Here is an 18378-nt window from a genome sequence, read left to right as displayed (position 1 = left end):
TTCTAAATGATAAACAATATTAACCTCCCTTACTTATATTTATACGAGAAGAAATGAGCATTGGTATTAGCTAGTAGTTGTTTTGAAACGTTAGCGGACTTTTACACTACAGGAAAACAATGCGATTTCCGACGGACCTTATCCCGTCGGCTATTTCTAATGGATTCTCGACTGATTTACGACGATAATTCAATCGTTGTAATTTGCTGGTAATCCGTCGGGAATTACCGACGGGATTTGTTCCGTTGGGAATTCTGGACCATATCCCGACGGAACACTGACAGATTAAGTCTTTTAGACTATTTCGTCAGAACTCAGTTGGTATTCCAATGGTCATTTGTTACCATTATTATAGTCGTTTTAAAATTGCCGGTGATCCATCGGGCTTTTGTTACCGTTTTGTAACCGTTGTTTTAGCCGTTTGAACGACAAGAATGGCCGACCATTTTTCGACGACATACCGACGGATTCTCGACGGAAATGATTTCTATAAATAAGTATGGGGACTCATTCTCAAAACAAACTTGTTCTTACTATATTTTTCTTGCTCTCCAAATAAAAAACGAGAAAAAATGTCTTCTTATTTTAGATCGTGGATGGATGAACCAATGATGGATCCAGAATCAAACTTACTAAGAGATGAGTATGCAAGAGGCGTAGGCGAGTTCATGGAATTGGCTTGTCAGCAACCGGAAGTTAAGAAAACACGTAAGTTGAAATGTCCATGTGCTCTTTGCCGAAATTCTCATAATATTAGGATTGATTTAGTGTGGAATCACTTGTATTGCAATGGGTATATGACTGGTTATAAGATTTGGTTTCTTCATGGAGAACGGTCGGATTATGCTAGTACTAGCGAACCAAATATTGCTGCTAGTTTAGAAGAACAGAGAATGGATATAGATTTTAGTGTAGGTACTTTTCAGATGGTGAATGATGCATATAGGGAAAATATGCAGTCGACTAGTGGTGATGGAGATAGGATAGAGGAACCTAATTTAGAAATCCGAAAGTTTTTTGGAATGTTAGATGCAGCGAAACAACCACTATACCCAGGATGTAGAGAGGCTCATTCTCCTTTATCATCTGCAAGTAGATTGATGACGATTAAGACAGACTACAATTTAGCGGAGACTGTGTGGATGCGATAGCAGATTTTCTGAAAGACGTTTTGCCTGAAGATAATATTTCACCAGCTTCATACTACGAGGTTCAAAAACTGGTTGCTGGTCTTGGGTTGCCGTATCAGGTAATAGATGTGTGCATCGACAATTGCATGATATACTAGAGACAAGACGAAAACCGTAGAAGATGCATATGGTGCCGCAAACCACGGTTTCAAGAAACAAGTGGCAGGGTTCCCGTTCCTTATAAACGAGTGTGGTATTTACCCTTAGCAGACAGGTTAAAGAGGTTATACCAATCTGAACGTACATCTGAGCCAATGAGATGGCATGCAGAGCATAGAAGAGAAGAAGGAAAGATCACACATCCCTCAGAAGCAGAAGCATGGAGACATTTTCAGTCAGTGTATCCGGATTTTGCGTTTGAGCGTTGAAATGTTTACTTAGGACTCTGTACGGATTGTTTCAACCCATTTCAGAAGCACGGAAGGCAATATTCATTGTGGCCGTTAATCGTAACACCTTACAATCTACCACCATCGTTGTGCATGCGTCGAGAGTTTTGTATCTCTCCATCCTTGTTCCCGGTCCAGAGCATCCAAAGAGGTCACTTGATATCTTCCTCCAGCCATTGATTTATGATTTGCAAATATTATGAGAGCATGGTGTTGAACCATATGATGTATCAACTCAACACAATTTTCAGATGCGAGCGGCATTAATGTGGACCATAAGCGATTTTCCAGGATATGGTATGTTATCTGGATGGACCACTCATGGACGATTATTATGTCCATATTGTCAAGATAACACAGATGCATTCCAATTAAGTCATGGACGCAAGACATGTTGGTTTGATTGTCACCGAAGATTCCTACCACCTGATCACCCTTATCGTTGTTCAAGGAATTTGTTTAAGAAGAATAAGAAAGTGTTCGATGATCCACCACCTGTTATAGATGGTGAGACTATGTTAACTCAGTTTAGAGATTTTGGAGCAGCAAGGACTCCTGACGTCGGTGGTAATGGACATGATCCGGTTGATGGTGCTGGTGTAAATCACAATTGGCATAAAGAGAGCATTCTTTTTGATTTGCCATATTGGAAAGACCTTTTTTAAAAAACATAATCTTGATGTCATGCACACTGAAAAGAATGTATTTGACAACCTCATGAACACCGTCCTATATATTCTAGGGAAGACAAAGGACAATTTGAAGTCTAGATTAGACTTTCCATATATTTTCTCTAGACCTGAGCTTGAGATAATGGCAAACAGGAGATGCCCAGTTCCGATATATCGGTTAAATGCGTCTTCAAAGGTGGCTTTTTCAACTGGATTACCCATAGTGTGAAGTTCCCTGACGGTTATGCATCTAACTTGCGTAATTGTGTTGATATTAGAGAAGGAAAATTCATAGGAATGAAGAGTCATGATTGTCATGTTGTTATGCAGCGACTTCTTCCATTTGCTTTTGCCAATCTTCTGCCAACAAATGTGCACGAAGCAATTGCAGGTACGTTTGATCTTTGTTAACGATGAACATATTTTCTATCTATTAATAATCAATAGTAATATTAAATTTTCTCTTGTCTATTTTGTAGGAATTAGTGCTTTCTTTTGGGACTTATCCACAAGAACACTTACTGTTGACGGTATCCGCAATTTGGAACAAAATATACTCATTCTTCTTTGCAATCTTGAGAAGATATTTCCATCGTCTTTTTTTGATGATATGGAACATCTACCTATTCATCTACCGCGAGAAGTAGCACTTGGTGGGCCTGTTCAATATCGATGGATGTATCCTTTTGAGCGGTACATGTTTCACCTAAAGAAAAAAAGTTAAAAATTTAAGCAAAGTCGAGGGTTCTATTGTGGCACAAAGCATTAATGAAGAAGCCTCACACTTTGCGGAATATTAGTTTTCTTTGCAAGTTCGTACCAAGAGTCGACGTCCTTCTCGTCATGACGATGGTGGCGAGCAACCAACATATCCCGTATACGTTCCAAGCTTGTTTACTCAAATCGGCCGCCTTAGTGGAAAATGGAAGAATTTTAAACTTTCAGCGCATGAGTATACTCACTTGCACATGTATATTCTCACCAACTGTGAGGATATTATTGATTATGAGAGGTAAGTATTTAAAATATACTTATGTATATAAAATTAAATTGTTTAGAATAAATAATTTCATTTTTTTTTTGTTTTACAGGATTTACATGGATGTAATACGCTTCTACTATCCGGAATATACCAAGGATAAACTTGAGGAGCTTAAAGAGAAGGATTTCGCTACTTGGTTGCAATATTATGTAAGTTATATAAGTAACTTTAATAATTAATAGTAAATGATATATTGATTAATTATTCTAAAAAATTTATAGGTATCAGATGGAATTTCAAAAGGTCAATCATTTCCAACATAGTTAGTAGAGATCTCTAATGGACCAAACTACATTGCAACGGCATATCCGAGGTATTGCACGAGAGGGTATGCTTTTAGGATTCATGATGATGGAGATAGGAGGACAACAATTAATTCTGGTATATCAGTTAAAGCCGACGTTGTGTACTATGGTATCCTTAAAAAAATATTGGAAATTCGATATCCGGGAATGTTGAACCTACGGTGCATTGCGTTTGTGTGTGACTGGTACGATCCCACAATTGGTGATGGCGTAAGAGTTGACCAATTTGGTGTTACGTCAATAAATTCAGTACGAAGGTTAATGAAATATGACCCATTTATTCTTGCATCACAGGCTGACCAGGTATGCTCATTTCTTAACATTCAATTAGAAAAGCATCATTAGATGTAGGCCTGGGCAAAATACCCGGATCCGAAGATCCGATCCGAACCGAACTAAAAAACCCGATCCGAACCCGTATCCGAAATTGTAAATTACCCGAACGAGTTCTTAATCTCTAAATCCGAAATACCCGATCCGAACCCGAACGGGTACCCGAATGCCCAGGCCTAATTAGATGGTATATATAATTAATCATTTTTATTACTTGTTAAAGGTATGCTACTTAACCTATCCTCGAGTTACAAACACGAACGACCCATGGAACACAATTACGCCAGTAAACCCAAGAGGTCAAGTATATGGAGTTGCAGCTCACGACAAGCGACAATTGCCAGATGGCTTCGGTTGAACATTCCCTTGAAGTTGATCTTGTGGTTGACTTCACCATGTTCGGAGATGAAGTAGTGCATTCAAAGTCAGAGGAAGAAATTGGAGAATTTGATGATGATACAGACTCAATTTTTTCTGATTATTCAACAGACTCCGAGTAGAAAATAAATGTTAATTTCATATTTTATTGAATAAAAATAAAAGATCAAACACTATGGTAATGCAAGTTTTATAATAAATTTAATTAGATCTACCCTTAAAAAATTATATATAAATCTAATACATATATAATTAAATTTTGACAATAATTTGTTATATAAATAATGAGATCTAACAAAAAAAAATTAAAAAGAATTTGACAATAAGTTAGAAAACAAATAATAAAGGCTTGTGATATAAAAATTCAATATTTATAATAACAATTTTTTTAATAATTTGTAATCTAACCAAAACTCCATAACAATTGAGTTTGTCAAATAGAATTGAAATGTAAATATATAAAACATGAATAACCCATAAGTCCGTTAGTAATCTGTCGGGAACTCCCGACGGATACCCGACAGCCCGAAAAGTTTTCTCGGGTTTATGAATTCAAACGCATTTAACACGTGTTTTTAAATATGTCGGAAAACCATCGGGTAAATATCAACAGATTTCTGACAGATTTCTGATGGGTTTAGGGTATAGGATACAGAAATATGAAACTTTATAACTTAACACATTCACAAACACTATTTCTTATGTCTTAAAACACAACCAATCAGTTTTGGTCTATTATATTACTATAAGTTCAAATTTTAAAAATTTAACATGATTTCATGATAAGTGTTTCTATATACACTTAGAATGTTACTTAAGAGTTTGAATGTTATGATTTACTAAATTTTAAAATTATTTTTTTATATAGTTATTTTTAATGGAACAGATTTGCAAGCTGTGTAGTATACTTATTGTAATGGTAATTGAGTAGTAAAGATATTTTTCTATATTTACGAAGTTTTTTGAACTTTTTAATAGATCCGTCGGGAAACTGTCGGTAGTAACAAAATTCTTCGTCAGGATTCCGTTGGATAAACCAAAAATTTAACCCGGGAAGATATTTTTCCGAAATTTTTTGGTTATCGCGGGAAGGATTATTTAATAAAATTGGGTTACTTAGTGTAAGCCCAAAAACTTTTCACCTTCTCTTCTCAACCTAGCCGACTCATTTCTTCTTCCTCCCCCATATTTTTTTCTTCACCGGTTCACTTCTTCTTTTTCCCGTTTCTCCCTCTTTCTTTCTTTTAAACCAATTGAGTTTGTTCCTCATATCAACACAACCACTCAACAATGTAAGATTTTTAGCATTTTATCTCAAATATGTTTGATTTGGGATTTGCAATGTTTGATTTCATTATATGTGGCTGATTCAAAAAGTAAAGATTTTGGGTTCAAACATGTTAGATTAGGTGTTCGCTATGTCAGATAAAGGGGTTGTTAGATACTATGATTTTGCTTTTTCAATTGTTAAGAATTGGGTTAAAGTTTAGTTTTCCTAAAATCAAAAATAGGAATTTATTGATTAAGGGATGGTTCACTTGATCTATTTGTTACTATTTATATGGGTTTTCACTGGATTTTTGTATAACTGTTATATATATTTTTTTTTCAAAGGGACTACGAAGCATATCGTTCTCGTCGAAACCGCTCCACCCAAAACCGAGAAGAACCCAATGCTTCTGGGGCTGAGTTTCAAACCCCCTCCACACGAGCTTCGGGATCGCCTACAGCTGCCTCACCTCCTGTCATAATGACCATAGAGGATTTCGTTTCTCAACCGGGACGAGAACGTCTTCCAAAACTCCATCCCAACTACATCGGAGATGCTACATGGTAAATCTCAAACTCTAAAACACTTATGATTTCTTATTTTTTCATATATATTTCAGATCATTTTTCTTTGTAGGTTTGAGGCATCTGGTAACGGCATTAGCAAATCTCTAAATCGGATGATTTGTGGACTCCTCAAAGAACCTTAGGAAACATACTCTTCAATGCCAAGTGATGACTGTGACCTTTGGTTGAAACAGTTTGCGGTAATACTACATTATCTCAACCTTGATTTCTTTATTGGCAAGCTTAATTTGTATACATACAGAGATGATCATGTAGTATTAAAAGATGTTGCAATCAGACTAATCATCTCTTTTACTCTTGTAGCAAGATTTTACCTGGGAGCCACAACTGACATCTAGAGTCCGTCGAGAGTTTGACAAAGAGGCAGCCACTCAATATTCCAACACTTTATGTGAGTGGAAGAAAAAGTGGAAGAAAGGAGAAACTCCAAAGGGAATAAACGAGAAGGTGTATGAAGGGTTGCAAGAGTATTGGGCACAATCCAAGACAAAGGAAACTGCTACCCAGAAATCTAAGAACCAGAATAGCAATCGAGGTGGCAAAGGGAGAGCAACGCACAATTCTGGGTCAACAAGCCACTATACCCGTGGAAAACAACTTGTAAGTTTTCAACATTTTGTAGTTCAAAAGTTAACTTCATCTTTGGATTAAAACATCTTGATTTGTTTTGAAGACTAAAAGAGATGGTGTTGCTCCTGATCACTTAACGTTGATGGAAGACACCCACACCAACAAGAAGACCAAACAAATTCAAGACCCTTTGGCTAAGGAAGTGATTGAAAATTCTCGTAAGAGGATGGAGGAGTTTAGGTTATCCCAACCTTCAGCCGATGGAAATGGCTCTCCAACACCAATCCCCGCCGAGATGATTAACCAATTCGTTCTTGAGGTCCTCACACTTTGATTCAAATTGTTTTTTTGCTTATGATTCTTTTTATACATTTTGTTCTAATTGTTCTTGGTTTCAGGAAACTCCACAAACCAAGGGTCGAATCTTTGGATTAGGAAATGTGGCAAAAAGACTTTGTACTTCTTCATTTCCAATATATGATCGTGATCCTGAACTTCTTCGAGTCCTCCAAGAAAAAGATGAACGTATTGAAGCTCTTGAGAAGATGATGGAAAAAGAGAATGAGAAGAACAAGCTGAGAGATGAAGAGCTTGCATCGTTCATGGCAGAGATGCGATCAAAGTTCCCTGTGAATTCAAGTTCTTAGACCTATTTTCACAATATTTAAGTTTTATTCACCATTTTCTTTTTCTTTTTGATTTTTGGGATGATTTGTGAAATTGTATTTTGTAGTCCAAATTTATGAATTTAAATGTTATTACCTAATTAGCAATTGTTGTCAAAAGAAATTAGATTTATTTTTAAATATTTATCTAACTAGGAAATTAAATATTTTTAAAATATGTATTAATAATAAACATTAACCATTCGTCGGAATTCCGTCGGTAAAAATAGAGAATAACAGAGCAAAAACAGAGAAATGAATAATTTTAATTGTCGGGAATCCGTCGGTAAACTCTGTCGGGAGACCGTCGGGAATGTAGCCGTCGGAAAATCCGTCGGGAATAACGAAATATATGTCTTGGGAAACTGTCAGTTTCCCCTTGCTATTATCTGTCGGAAAGTTATCAATGGTCGTTGCTTATTACTCTGATGGGTGCTCGACAGCTACATCTCAACGACAATCTCTGTCGCCATTTCGTCGGGAACAAAAGTCGTTGGTAATCCGTCGGAATAATATGCCGTCGGAAATTTATCAGATATCTGTTGGATGTACTTTCGGATTCCCGACAGATATAATATTCCCGACGCTCTAGAACCGACGGACTGATGCCATATGTAATCCGTCGGTTTAGGTTGTTCCTAACGGGTTACAGACAGATATGGCCATCGGTTTGCGGTTGTTTTCTTGTAGTGTTATTAGGTAATTTAATTAGCAGTTTCTTTTTATATTTCCACTTAATTAGCAAATTCTAAAACTGAAGTAGAGTCCAAATTCCCTCTATTATACGACATTACGACATTAATTAGAAAGCATTGAGAATTGACCATATATATGTGATTTGATTGGGGGAGATGAAATATAACCGAAGGCCTTTATTCAAACCGGAATAGCTAAGAATTAATCTATTAAAACCGGTTCATAATCTATCATTTTGAAATTTAATTTGGTCGTGTTGGCTATACCTTCAAGTTGGAGTACTGAATCCATGTTATTTGTTTCCAGGGTTTTATGCTTGTAAAGTTGGAATCGTATAAAGTACTTTCTATCTTCTTTCGAAAGAAAAAAGGTTTTGAAGTTTATTAATAAGTAAGAGTGTTTTTTTAATTTCCGTGCTTCGGTATTAATTCCTTTCAAGGTTTCAACGAATTACATGAATACAAGAGAGTCTTGCATCCTTGAAGGTGTCTCTCACGCTTTTTAACTAGTAGAAGTTAAAGGCTTCAAAAGTGGGTAATCTTCAAGTAGTTCCTTTTCTGACAAAACATCCTTCTCGTCTTGTGGTGTCCACAGTATTTCTACTGCCTGCAACGTTTTTATTTACAAAAACCATTCATATATTAACAAGACTGAACCGTTCCCACATAATTGACTGCTAATTACGGATACAAAGTCTGTCTCTTACCATAATATTGCTACTCGGAATCGATCCGAGTTTCTCCAAGGCTTCCTTCAGATCAGCAATTCCCTTTATTGTCTGGAGTTCACGTGGATACTGTGCTGCCACCAAGATGGTTACCTGAACATGTACAAGATAGAAAGTTAAACAGTTATTTAAACTCTAAAGTACAATAACCTAATGTATGTACCCACCCACGAAAACACATACTTGTTAAACAAGTCAAAAATTTGATCGAGCTTCATTATTAATATACTCATTCTATTCTATTTGAAGCACAGCCTTCAAGACCCGGTGAATAACTAAACTCACTACACTATCCCACTAAACGTTCAACTTTGGTGTGTTTCTAGAAGTTTACCACAATATATTCATTGGTGACACCGCTAGCTTCCTCAATCTTTGAGCTCTGTCTCTTTATGCTATTCACGTTAACAAGCGTCTCCTCATCGAATTTTACCCGTTCTTGAATAGATAATTGATTAAATCGCGTCATTCCTTCTTCCGAACCATACTTCAGTTCCAACTGAAAAGTATATGATACAAACAGAGTTGTTTAATTCTGTATACATGTTCACTGAGAATAATCATAGTATCACTAGTCCAGGTGAATGAATATACAGATCACACAAATCATTCAAGAAAGAACGGAACCAGTGGACTTACTGATGAATAGCAAGAGATGCAATACTCCGGGTGTCTCATCAAAGCCAATGTTGCCTCTGTAGTAATAATACACCGGAAAAAAAAAAAAAAAAAGAGTCACAAGAAAAATGAGAAGCAAAAGCAAGCAATCTAGAAAGAAGATTTTGTAGTCCCCAAAGTCTCTCAACTGAAAACAAACGTTAGCACTTTATCATGTAACTGTCTACATAATTAAACCCTTAAACCATCTTGTGTTAAATGAGATATTTCTAAATAGTTCCACAAGTAGTGAACAGAATCAAAGATGCAAAAGAAAATACACAACATGTTCATTCTATATAAACACTGAACAAAAAAAGTCATAATCAACCATTATTCATATAAAACAGATGAGGTTACCGTTTAAAACATAGCTTAGACCCGTTCGTGTGGATGTATCTACAGTTTCAGCAAGGCTATTAAAATTTTGTTGTAAGGTCTTCGCTGAGCCCATCAACCCCACCTGACAGGATAACAGCTTCAACATACCTCTGATGAGAAACTGCGCGCAGACGGATAAAGGTATACTACTTTTTTTCTTTTATACAATTAGATCATTGAATTGGACAAACCGAAAAATTCAACAGATAAAGTCATAGAAGACGAATGTTTAGAGTGGTCACCTGTAGTTTAAAGATACTAGTAGTTTATGACCTGTAGCTTACATAGATATCACAGAATGGATCAATGACCTCTCTTTAATCGATCTGGGTTCTCAGGGGAATCAATATACGTGGAAGCGAAGCCGAGTGGAGGAGAATTTTGTGGCTAAGCGGTTGGACCGAGTGTTGTGTTGTGCGCAAACCAGGCTGCAATGGCAGGAAGCAACAGTAAAGCATCTTCCTTTCCTAGCCTCAGATCATACTCCTTTGTATGTGCAATTATCACTAGAAGTTAAGTTGGATCCCCAGAGAAGACCTTTTCGCTTTGAGGCGGCATGGCTTACGCATCCTAGCTTTAAAGATCTTGTGTCCACATCTTGGAAGGGTGAATTGAAAACTCCTGACGCTCTTTAGAGTTACAGTCCGCTTTAAGAAAATGGAATAAGGAGGTTTTTGGAGATGTTCAGAGACGCAAAGAACAGTTAATAGGGGAGATCAAAGCTGTTCAGGACTTGTTGGATATTGGTCAGACAAATGAGCTTCTTGCCAAGGAGGAAGAGCTTCTAAAGGAGTTTGATGTTGTTCTGGAACAGGAGGAGATGCTTTGGTTCCAGAAGTCAAGAGAAAATGGATAAGTCTAGGAGATAGGAATTCAAGGTTTTTTCATACCTCCACCATCATTAGGCGAAGGAGGAATCGCATTGAAAGCTTGAAAAATGATGAAGGTACGTGGATATCTGACCCGCAGGTGTTGGAGAAGCTTGCGATTGAGTTCTTCACACGTTTGTACTCTATGAATGATGTGGATGCGGTAGTGGATTGTTTGCCTAGGGTTGGTTTTTCAAGACTTACTCGGGAAGACTGTATGTGGTTGAGTAAATCCTTCACAGCTGCGGATTTTGAGAAGGCAGTTCGTAGCATGGGAAGTTTTAAAACTCCTGGACCAGATGGTTACCAACCAATATTCTACCAGAAGTGCTGGGACATTGTCGGAGATTCAGTGGTAGGATTTGTGCTAAGCTTCTTTGACACAGGGTGTTTGCCACCGAACACTAATGATGCTTTACTTGTTTTGATTGCTAAAGTGGTTAAACCGGATCGGATAAACCAGTTTCGACCGATTAGCTTGTGTAATGTTTTATTTAAGACTATTACCAAGACTATGGTGGAGCGACTTAAGACTTTGATGCCAAAGCTTATCGGACCAGCTCAAGCTAGTTTTATTCCCCGAAGATTAAGTACCGATAACATAGTGGTGGTACATGAGGTTGTAGACTCTATGCGGCAGAAGAAAGGCCGGAAAGGATGGATGTTGTTGAAGCTTGATCTCGAAAAGGCGTATGATAGGATCAGATGGGATTTTCTGGAGGACACCCTTCTAGCTGCAGGATTTTCAGATATTTGGGTGCGGTGGATATTACAATATGTCTCGGGGCCATCTATGAGCCTGTTATGGAATGGGGAGAAGACAGACTCGTTTAAACCACATAGAGGATTCAGACAGGGGGATCCCTTATCTCCATATTTATTTGTCTTGTGTATGGAGAGGTTGTGTCACATGATTGATCTATCTGTGGCGGATAAGAAGTGGAAACCAATAAGTATATCTAGAGGAGGTCCGCAGCTATCTCACATTTGCTTTGCTGATGACCTTATGCTGTTTGCGGAATCATCAGTGGCACAAATAAGAGTGATTTGGGGTGTGCTACAGAAGTTTTGCATAGCTTCTGGGCAGAAAGTCAGTCTTGAAAAATCGAAAATCTTTTTCTCTAACAATATTTAAAGAGACTTGGAGAAGCTGATAAGTGAGGAGGGTGGAATAAAATCTACTAGAGACTTGGGGAAGTATTTAGGGATGCATGTTCTCCATAAGCGTATGAATAATGAGACTTTTGGAAGTATTTTGGAGAGAGTTTCCTCTAGATTATCGGGGTGGAAAAGTCAAGTTCTTAGCTTTGCGGGTCGGCTAACTTTGACAAAAGCTGTGCTATCGTCTATACCATTGCACTCCATGTCTACTATAATCCTGCCACAAGCTACATTAACTTGTTTGGATAAGGTTTCTCGAGCTTTTTTGTGGGGTAGCACACCAGAGAAACGTAAACAACACTTAGTGGCCTGGGATAAGGCTTGTTTGCCTAAAAGTGAAGGAGGTTTGGGGATAAGGGCTGCTAAGGATATAAATAAGGCGCTTATAGCAAAGGTAGGGTGGCGGTTAATAAATGACAAGGATAAACTCTGAGCCAGAGTGGTTAGAAGTAAGTATAAGGTTGGTCATATTCATGACACGACATGGACTAGAGTCAAGAGTAACTAGTCTTCGACATGGAGGAGTATGGGGACTGGTCTGCGTGAGGTGATTGGTCCTGGTCATAGTTGGGTCATTGGTGATGGCAGAACCATCAGATTCTGGGTTGACATATAGCTGTCGTTTGATACGCTTGCAGGGAGTGGTCTAGATACCGGGTTACCTGGGAATAAGTTGGTCTTGGCAAGATAATTATGGATTGAGGGAGTAGGTTGGGATATGTCTCGGATTGCTATGCATATTCCTGAAGATAAGAGACTGGAGCTGTTATCTGTTGTTTTGGATATCTTCACAGGAGCAAAAGACAGACTGTCATGGGGATTTACAACGGATGGTAAATTCACTGTCCGTTCTGCATATCGACTGCTAACACAGAATGGCACTCCTAGACCAAATATGTCTGCATTTTTTAATCGGATATGGGGCGTACAGGTACCAGAAAGGGTACATACGTTTCTTTGGCTTGTCGGGAATCAAGCGTTGATGGTAAATGTGGAACGACACCGACGACATTTGAGTGACTCGAATATTTGTACGGTTTGTAAAGGTGGAGTTGAGACAATCCTTCATGTTGTGCGAGATTGTCTGGCTATGTCAGGCGTGTGGCTACGTTTGGTTCCGATGCAGAAAAGGTCTGTGTTTTTTTCTCAAAACTTGTTTGAATGGGTGTATGATAATTTGGGTGAAGGTGGATCTCAAGATGTATGTCCTTGGTCTATTAAATTCGCAATGACAGTCTGGTGGGGTTGGAAGTGGAGGTGTGGGAACATATTTGGGGAACACGGTAAATGCAGGGACCGAGTAAAATTCCTTAAAGATCTTGCACAGGAAGTGGCTATGGCGAATCAGTTGGATAAAGCAGGGAAACAACGACCAGTAAGGGAAGAGAGAATGGTAATGTGGAAGTGGCCAGAATCGGGTTGGTTGAAAGTGAACATTGATGGTGCCTCTCATGGTAACCCAGGTCTAGCTACCGCAGGAGGAGTGTTGCGGAGTGAGACAGGGGAGTGGCGGGGTGGTTTTGCACTGAATATCGGGCGTTGTTCTGCTCCTCTGGCTGAGTTGTGGGGAGTATATTATGGTTTGTGTATGGCTTAGGATCAACAGGCAGGTCAGGTGGACTTGGAGATTGACTCGGAAATGGTAGTGGGGTTTTTGAAGACAGGGATAAGTGGGTATCATCCGCTGTCTTTCCTGGTACGGTTGTGCCATGGCTTTATCTCAAGGACTCGATAGTCCGTATTTCTCATGTGTATAGGAAAGCTAACTGCCTAGCAGATGGGTTAGCAAACTATGCGTTTTCATTACCGTTAGGTTTTCATACTTTTGATTATGTTCCGGATGTAGTAGAGCCATTGTTCAGGGCTGATATTCTGGGCCACGCACGGTCTCGTAACGTTTGCTTGTAATTTTTTCTTTTCATTTTAATAAATCACGGGGCGACTAAAAGTCGCCCGATCTCCTACCAAAAAAAAAAAGATATCACAGAATATACCTAAAGGAATCATCAAAGTCACTCCAATCATTAAAATCAGTACGAAGGTGTTATAATTAGAATATGAAGACGAGTAGGAGTAGCAGTAGCTCGAAGAGGAAGAAGAGCTATTTGAGCTTCCAGAACTGGAAGAGACGGCGCTACCACCAGACGCAGCTGAGGCGCAATAATTATGACCACATAAAAAAAGCAGACCGAGCAAAACCGCGGCTGTAGCGGGTTTTTTCAAAGATTCTAAGGTTTTCTTGATCTGAATCGCGATTTTCTCAGATGAGTTCTTCCATATCTGAGGGCGATTCGTGTCGGATCTGAAAACGTGGATTGTTTATATTTCACGGCCATTCGAAGAGGAATAAAATTTGATCGGAGTTGAGGTTTGGAGTAGAAATGAAAACTAGGATCATGGTGAAGATGTTGCATATATGAAAAAGATGGTTTCCATTGAAGCGGAGTTAGTTTTAGCAAAGTACAAGTAGCCACAATGATCGATATCGTTTGAAGCTAGAAATGGTGGCTAGGGTTTATTTCTTAGGGTATATATTCTAAGACTTGAGATACATTTGGAGGGAGTTTTATTTCAAGAAAAATAATATAATAGATAAAAAAAAGGAAGACAAATATATAATAAAATATCTACAAAACCGGTTGATGGCTCAAACCGGTTTATAATAAGTATGGAGATTTGAAATGAGTTAAATTTATTTTACTGTATAGTGTATATATATGTGGAGACAGAAAGTAGAATGCAAAACTCCAAAAAAAAAAACATCAAAAACAAAAAAACTTTAACGAGAAACTAAACAATTCCAATTTAGATATTAGCTTTTTTTTTTGTAGAAAAAATATATACTCTTTCTGTTTCACAAAGAGTGTTATTTTGAAAAAAATTTGTCTATTACAAAAAATAGTGTCATTTTATGTTTTCAATGCATTTTTTAATTAGAAAGAAAAAACTTTCAGTGCATTTGTAAAAGGTAAAATAGAAACTGTAATATTTTTCTTCATTTATATTCATTATGTTAAAATGACACTTTTTGTGAAACAGATGGAGTATTAGATTAAACCAATACATGTGGGAGATTTTTTTCAGTGATTTAATTCTAACATGACTTTATGTCATTTTTAGTTTTGAAAGTTTAAAAACAGTGTACATTTTCTCTGTGAACAATACATTTGGATTAATGAACTATTTCTCTATAAGAACTTTGGCATCAAGCCATATAGAACTCAAACTTTGATTTCAAATTAGATATCTCCGAAAGTTTTTTTTTTCAACCCGTATATCTCTTTTAATTTATAGTTCAAAATATATTTTTCCATAGATTAAGAATTTTCATCTAATTACCTACAAACATTGGTTTTAATTAGTGTACTGTTTTTAACTAACTAACAAAGCACTAAACTAAAGTAAACCTAATCTAAAACCAAATCAAAATAAATTAATTGGTTAATTAAAAATTAAGAAGAAAAGAAAGCAGGATGGCTTTCTTCTTCTTTCGGCTTTCTCCCTTTTTGATGATGTGGAATGGTGATATCATAGACATCTAGTTCGAGATCAAAATTTGAAAGTTTGGGTTCCACGATAGTTTTCAAAAGAAAATAGTTTCTGTACTTCCCACATGTGTGAGATACGAACGCCCATGTTGCATGTTTTTTTCTATCACAAGCTCATTGAAAATATATATTTTTTTATTGTAGAAACTAAAAAACATGTAATATCGCTTGAAGCTTTACCATATAGTTATAAACGGTCACATATTTGGTGTTACGACATATCGAAAGGATTTATGAAAACACTTTCAAATTCTAAATCATTGCAAGATAAAATTTATAATGGACTCCATGTTCGATGAGATATGGTACACTTGAATGGTGCTATTCATGTCAACTGAAGGATAACTAAAACAACGATTAAAAAAAAAAGATAAAACTTCTCAAATGCTTTTATAATATCGTTGTATATATATATTTTTTTGGAGTTGAATATGTTGAATTAGCTAAATTATTATAAATTTTGTAAAATAAAAATGACAGATTATAAAATTCTAAACTCTATTTTGGAATAGGAGGGGCTGCACCAGCACTAGCAGTTCTTAAACATTGTTTTTTTAGCATAGGAGGAAAAAACGGATTAAATGGAATTTTCGGCATGCAATTGGCTTCCACATCCAAAAATGCTTTGCAACAAGCAGGACCTATGTTAACAAATTTTCCAGTGAATATCGATTGAGCAATCTCTGTAATGCATCCAGGAATATCCATCACTACTGACCAACATTTTGTTATATCAGGTAATCCTGGCACACTTGGAATTGGTTGAAATGGAAATGGGAAAGGAAACGAAGCCGAAAACTGTGGTAGTGAGCATTTACCGCAACCACAACGCATATGGCTGCAAGAAGAAAATCAACATTTTTGATAGACATGATGAGATATTTCATTAGGGAACAAAACTTCAAATATGTTTCTTTATCAAGTTTGGTTTTGATGGATGAACGATAGTACAGCCGTCGTTTCTTTATATAGGAGGAAATAAAGCTACTATATCAATTACGTTGAAGAAACGTCTTTAAATTTTAATTATTGTTGATATTAGATTTAATTTAACCGTTCATAGTATACTTATTAAGTGGCTTACGTTTAACATGTATCGCCAAATAAAAGTTTAACTAGGAAAAATAAATGAAAAAATCAACTCACACGTAAAAAAAAAGGATGTTATTTTATATAATTCACATTAGTTAGATGATACACTACAAGAAAACACACTGTTTGCGACTCCTATAAACGTTGCTAAGTAGTCGCAAATAAGGGTTTTGTGACTTCTTAGCGACCATTTTTGGGAGTCGTTAAAAAACGGTCGCAAAATAAAATGGTCATAACATCATCTCTAATTTGCGACTGACTTCCGACTAGAAAATATAGTCGTATATAAGCGACTGTTAAGTGATTGTATCTGGAGTTGCACATTTCTGACTGAAATGCAACCAAGTTTACTTACTGACTGTTTTGTGACCATATTTAGAGTCCAATAGCGGGACGATTTTGGGACTAATTACAAGAGTCTGAATTTGGAGTTTTTGTTTGTTATTTTGTTTGGTCACAAACTGGTCACATGTTTGTTATTTGGTTTGGTCACAAACTAGTCACATGTTTGATATTGGTTAATTTCCAATTTAAAACGCTATTAATTAAAAAGAAAATGATGATTAAAAATACTAATCATAGCAAAAGATTATCCTTATCATACCATAATATCATCCTAATCTTACCATAACATCATCTTAATCATACCATAATATCATCCTAAATCATACCATAACATCATCCTAAAAGAGTTTAAACACAAAAGATCATCCTAAATGAGAGGAAATACAAATCAAGTTCATTGGGTGGAAGAAGTGTTAGACAAAGGAGAATTGGCTGCTGCCGTGGCTTGTGTGGTGCCTCCTCTCGTGGCTTGTGTGGCTGGTTCATGGTCAGTAGGATCAGAAGCCATAAACTCGGCCAACTCAGAATTTTTTTCATTCATGAAGGCGAGGAGCTTCTGGAAGCTAGCCTGAGACTGTCGATGTTCCGCATCACGGCGTGCATTTTCAGCCTCGTGTTCAGCTATCTTGCGCCGAAGTTGATCTTGAAGATCCTGAACAGTTGATGGGCTCACATAGCTCTCTTTCCTTTTTCTTTTGTTAAGTGTGTCGACAAGAGATCCAAGGCCAAAAGGGTTGCTTTTGATATCTGTCTGAGTACACTGAAACAAAACATAACATTCAGTTAAGCGAGAATACTCAAACCTCATTAAAAGAAAATCAAAAACATTAAGTAAAATTACCTGAAGAAAGATCTCATTCTTTTGATCAATGCTGAGAGTTTCATGACTTGAATGTTCAGAGGAATTATCTGAAGTATGTAGTCCATCCTCATTCATTTCAGACAATTTCTCTTCTATGGTCTTCTCATAGGTCTCAGCAACTTGTTTCGCTTTTTGATCCACAAAAGTTCCATCAGCCCGAGTATGTGTTTTCATAAACACTTCGCTAAGTGATACATGACGTCCCAACTCTTCCTCCTACAATGATAGTCAAACAGATTAAATTCACATAAGCAGTATTAGAAAATTAGAAGTTACGTAATTGGATGGAAACCGAAGACTTGCCATTTTTTGATGAACTTGCACAAATGATTTCTGACCGGCTAAGTCTTTGTGCACTCCAAGACCTCCACGAGTAGAGTTTCTGCACTGTGAAGCATTCTCACTCTTCTCAATAGCATCAGGGGTTTCCCAGTATTCCCACATCTCAGCCCATAATGTATCATGAATCCATGATGGTTGCACACCTCTCCTCTTTGATTGACTGACAATGCCTTTCATCCGCTTCTTGGCTATCTTCAAGAAACCTTCTTTAATAAGGTCAATAATCCCGGTATCCCACCTAAACTTCCACTACATCACACAAACAGTTAAAGTTAGCAACAATTCTAACTCATACATA

At 37.1% G+C, this 18378-nt stretch overlaps 2 protein-coding genes and 2 pseudogenes across 2 annotated transcripts; 1 reads left to right on the top strand and 3 right to left on the bottom strand.

Annotated features, from left to right (window-relative positions):
- Positions 1 to 572: 572 nt before the first annotated feature.
- LOC147941212 (uncharacterized) lies at positions 573 to 4430 on the top strand (annotated as a pseudogene).
- Positions 4431 to 8597: 4167 nt separating this feature from the next.
- Positions 8598 to 9387, bottom strand: LOC147941211 (FLUCTUATING-LIGHT-ACCLIMATION protein 1, chloroplastic-like). Its single transcript, XM_087458424.1, has 4 exons — positions 9367 to 9387; positions 9158 to 9322; positions 8803 to 8916; positions 8598 to 8702 (listed from the first exon to the last, which is right to left on the bottom strand). Exons 1-4 carry the CDS (start codon positions 9385 to 9387, stop codon positions 8598 to 8600), a joined length of 405 nt encoding a protein of 134 aa, XP_087314550.1.
- Positions 9388 to 15937: 6550 nt separating this feature from the next.
- LOC109125433 (uncharacterized) lies at positions 15938 to 16311 on the bottom strand (annotated as a pseudogene).
- Positions 16312 to 17270: 959 nt separating this feature from the next.
- LOC147941210 (uncharacterized) lies at positions 17271 to 17954 on the bottom strand. The gene is made up of 2 exons (XM_087458422.1): positions 17718 to 17954; positions 17271 to 17636 (listed from the first exon to the last, which is right to left on the bottom strand). The coding sequence occupies exons 1-2, from the start codon at positions 17910 to 17912 to the stop codon at positions 17271 to 17273; spliced, it is 561 nt and encodes a 186-aa protein (XP_087314548.1). The 5' UTR covers positions 17913 to 17954.
- Positions 17955 to 18378: the final 424 nt, after the last annotated feature.

The sequence above is a fragment of the Camelina sativa genome, chromosome 7 (genome assembly GCF_030686135.1).
Source record: "Camelina sativa cultivar CO46 ecotype springtype chromosome 7, ASM3068613v1".
Taxonomy (NCBI): Eukaryota; Viridiplantae; Streptophyta; class Magnoliopsida; order Brassicales; family Brassicaceae; genus Camelina; species Camelina sativa.
Note: the sequence above shows the minus strand (reverse complement) of the source record. Positions and strands in the feature narration are given on the sequence as shown.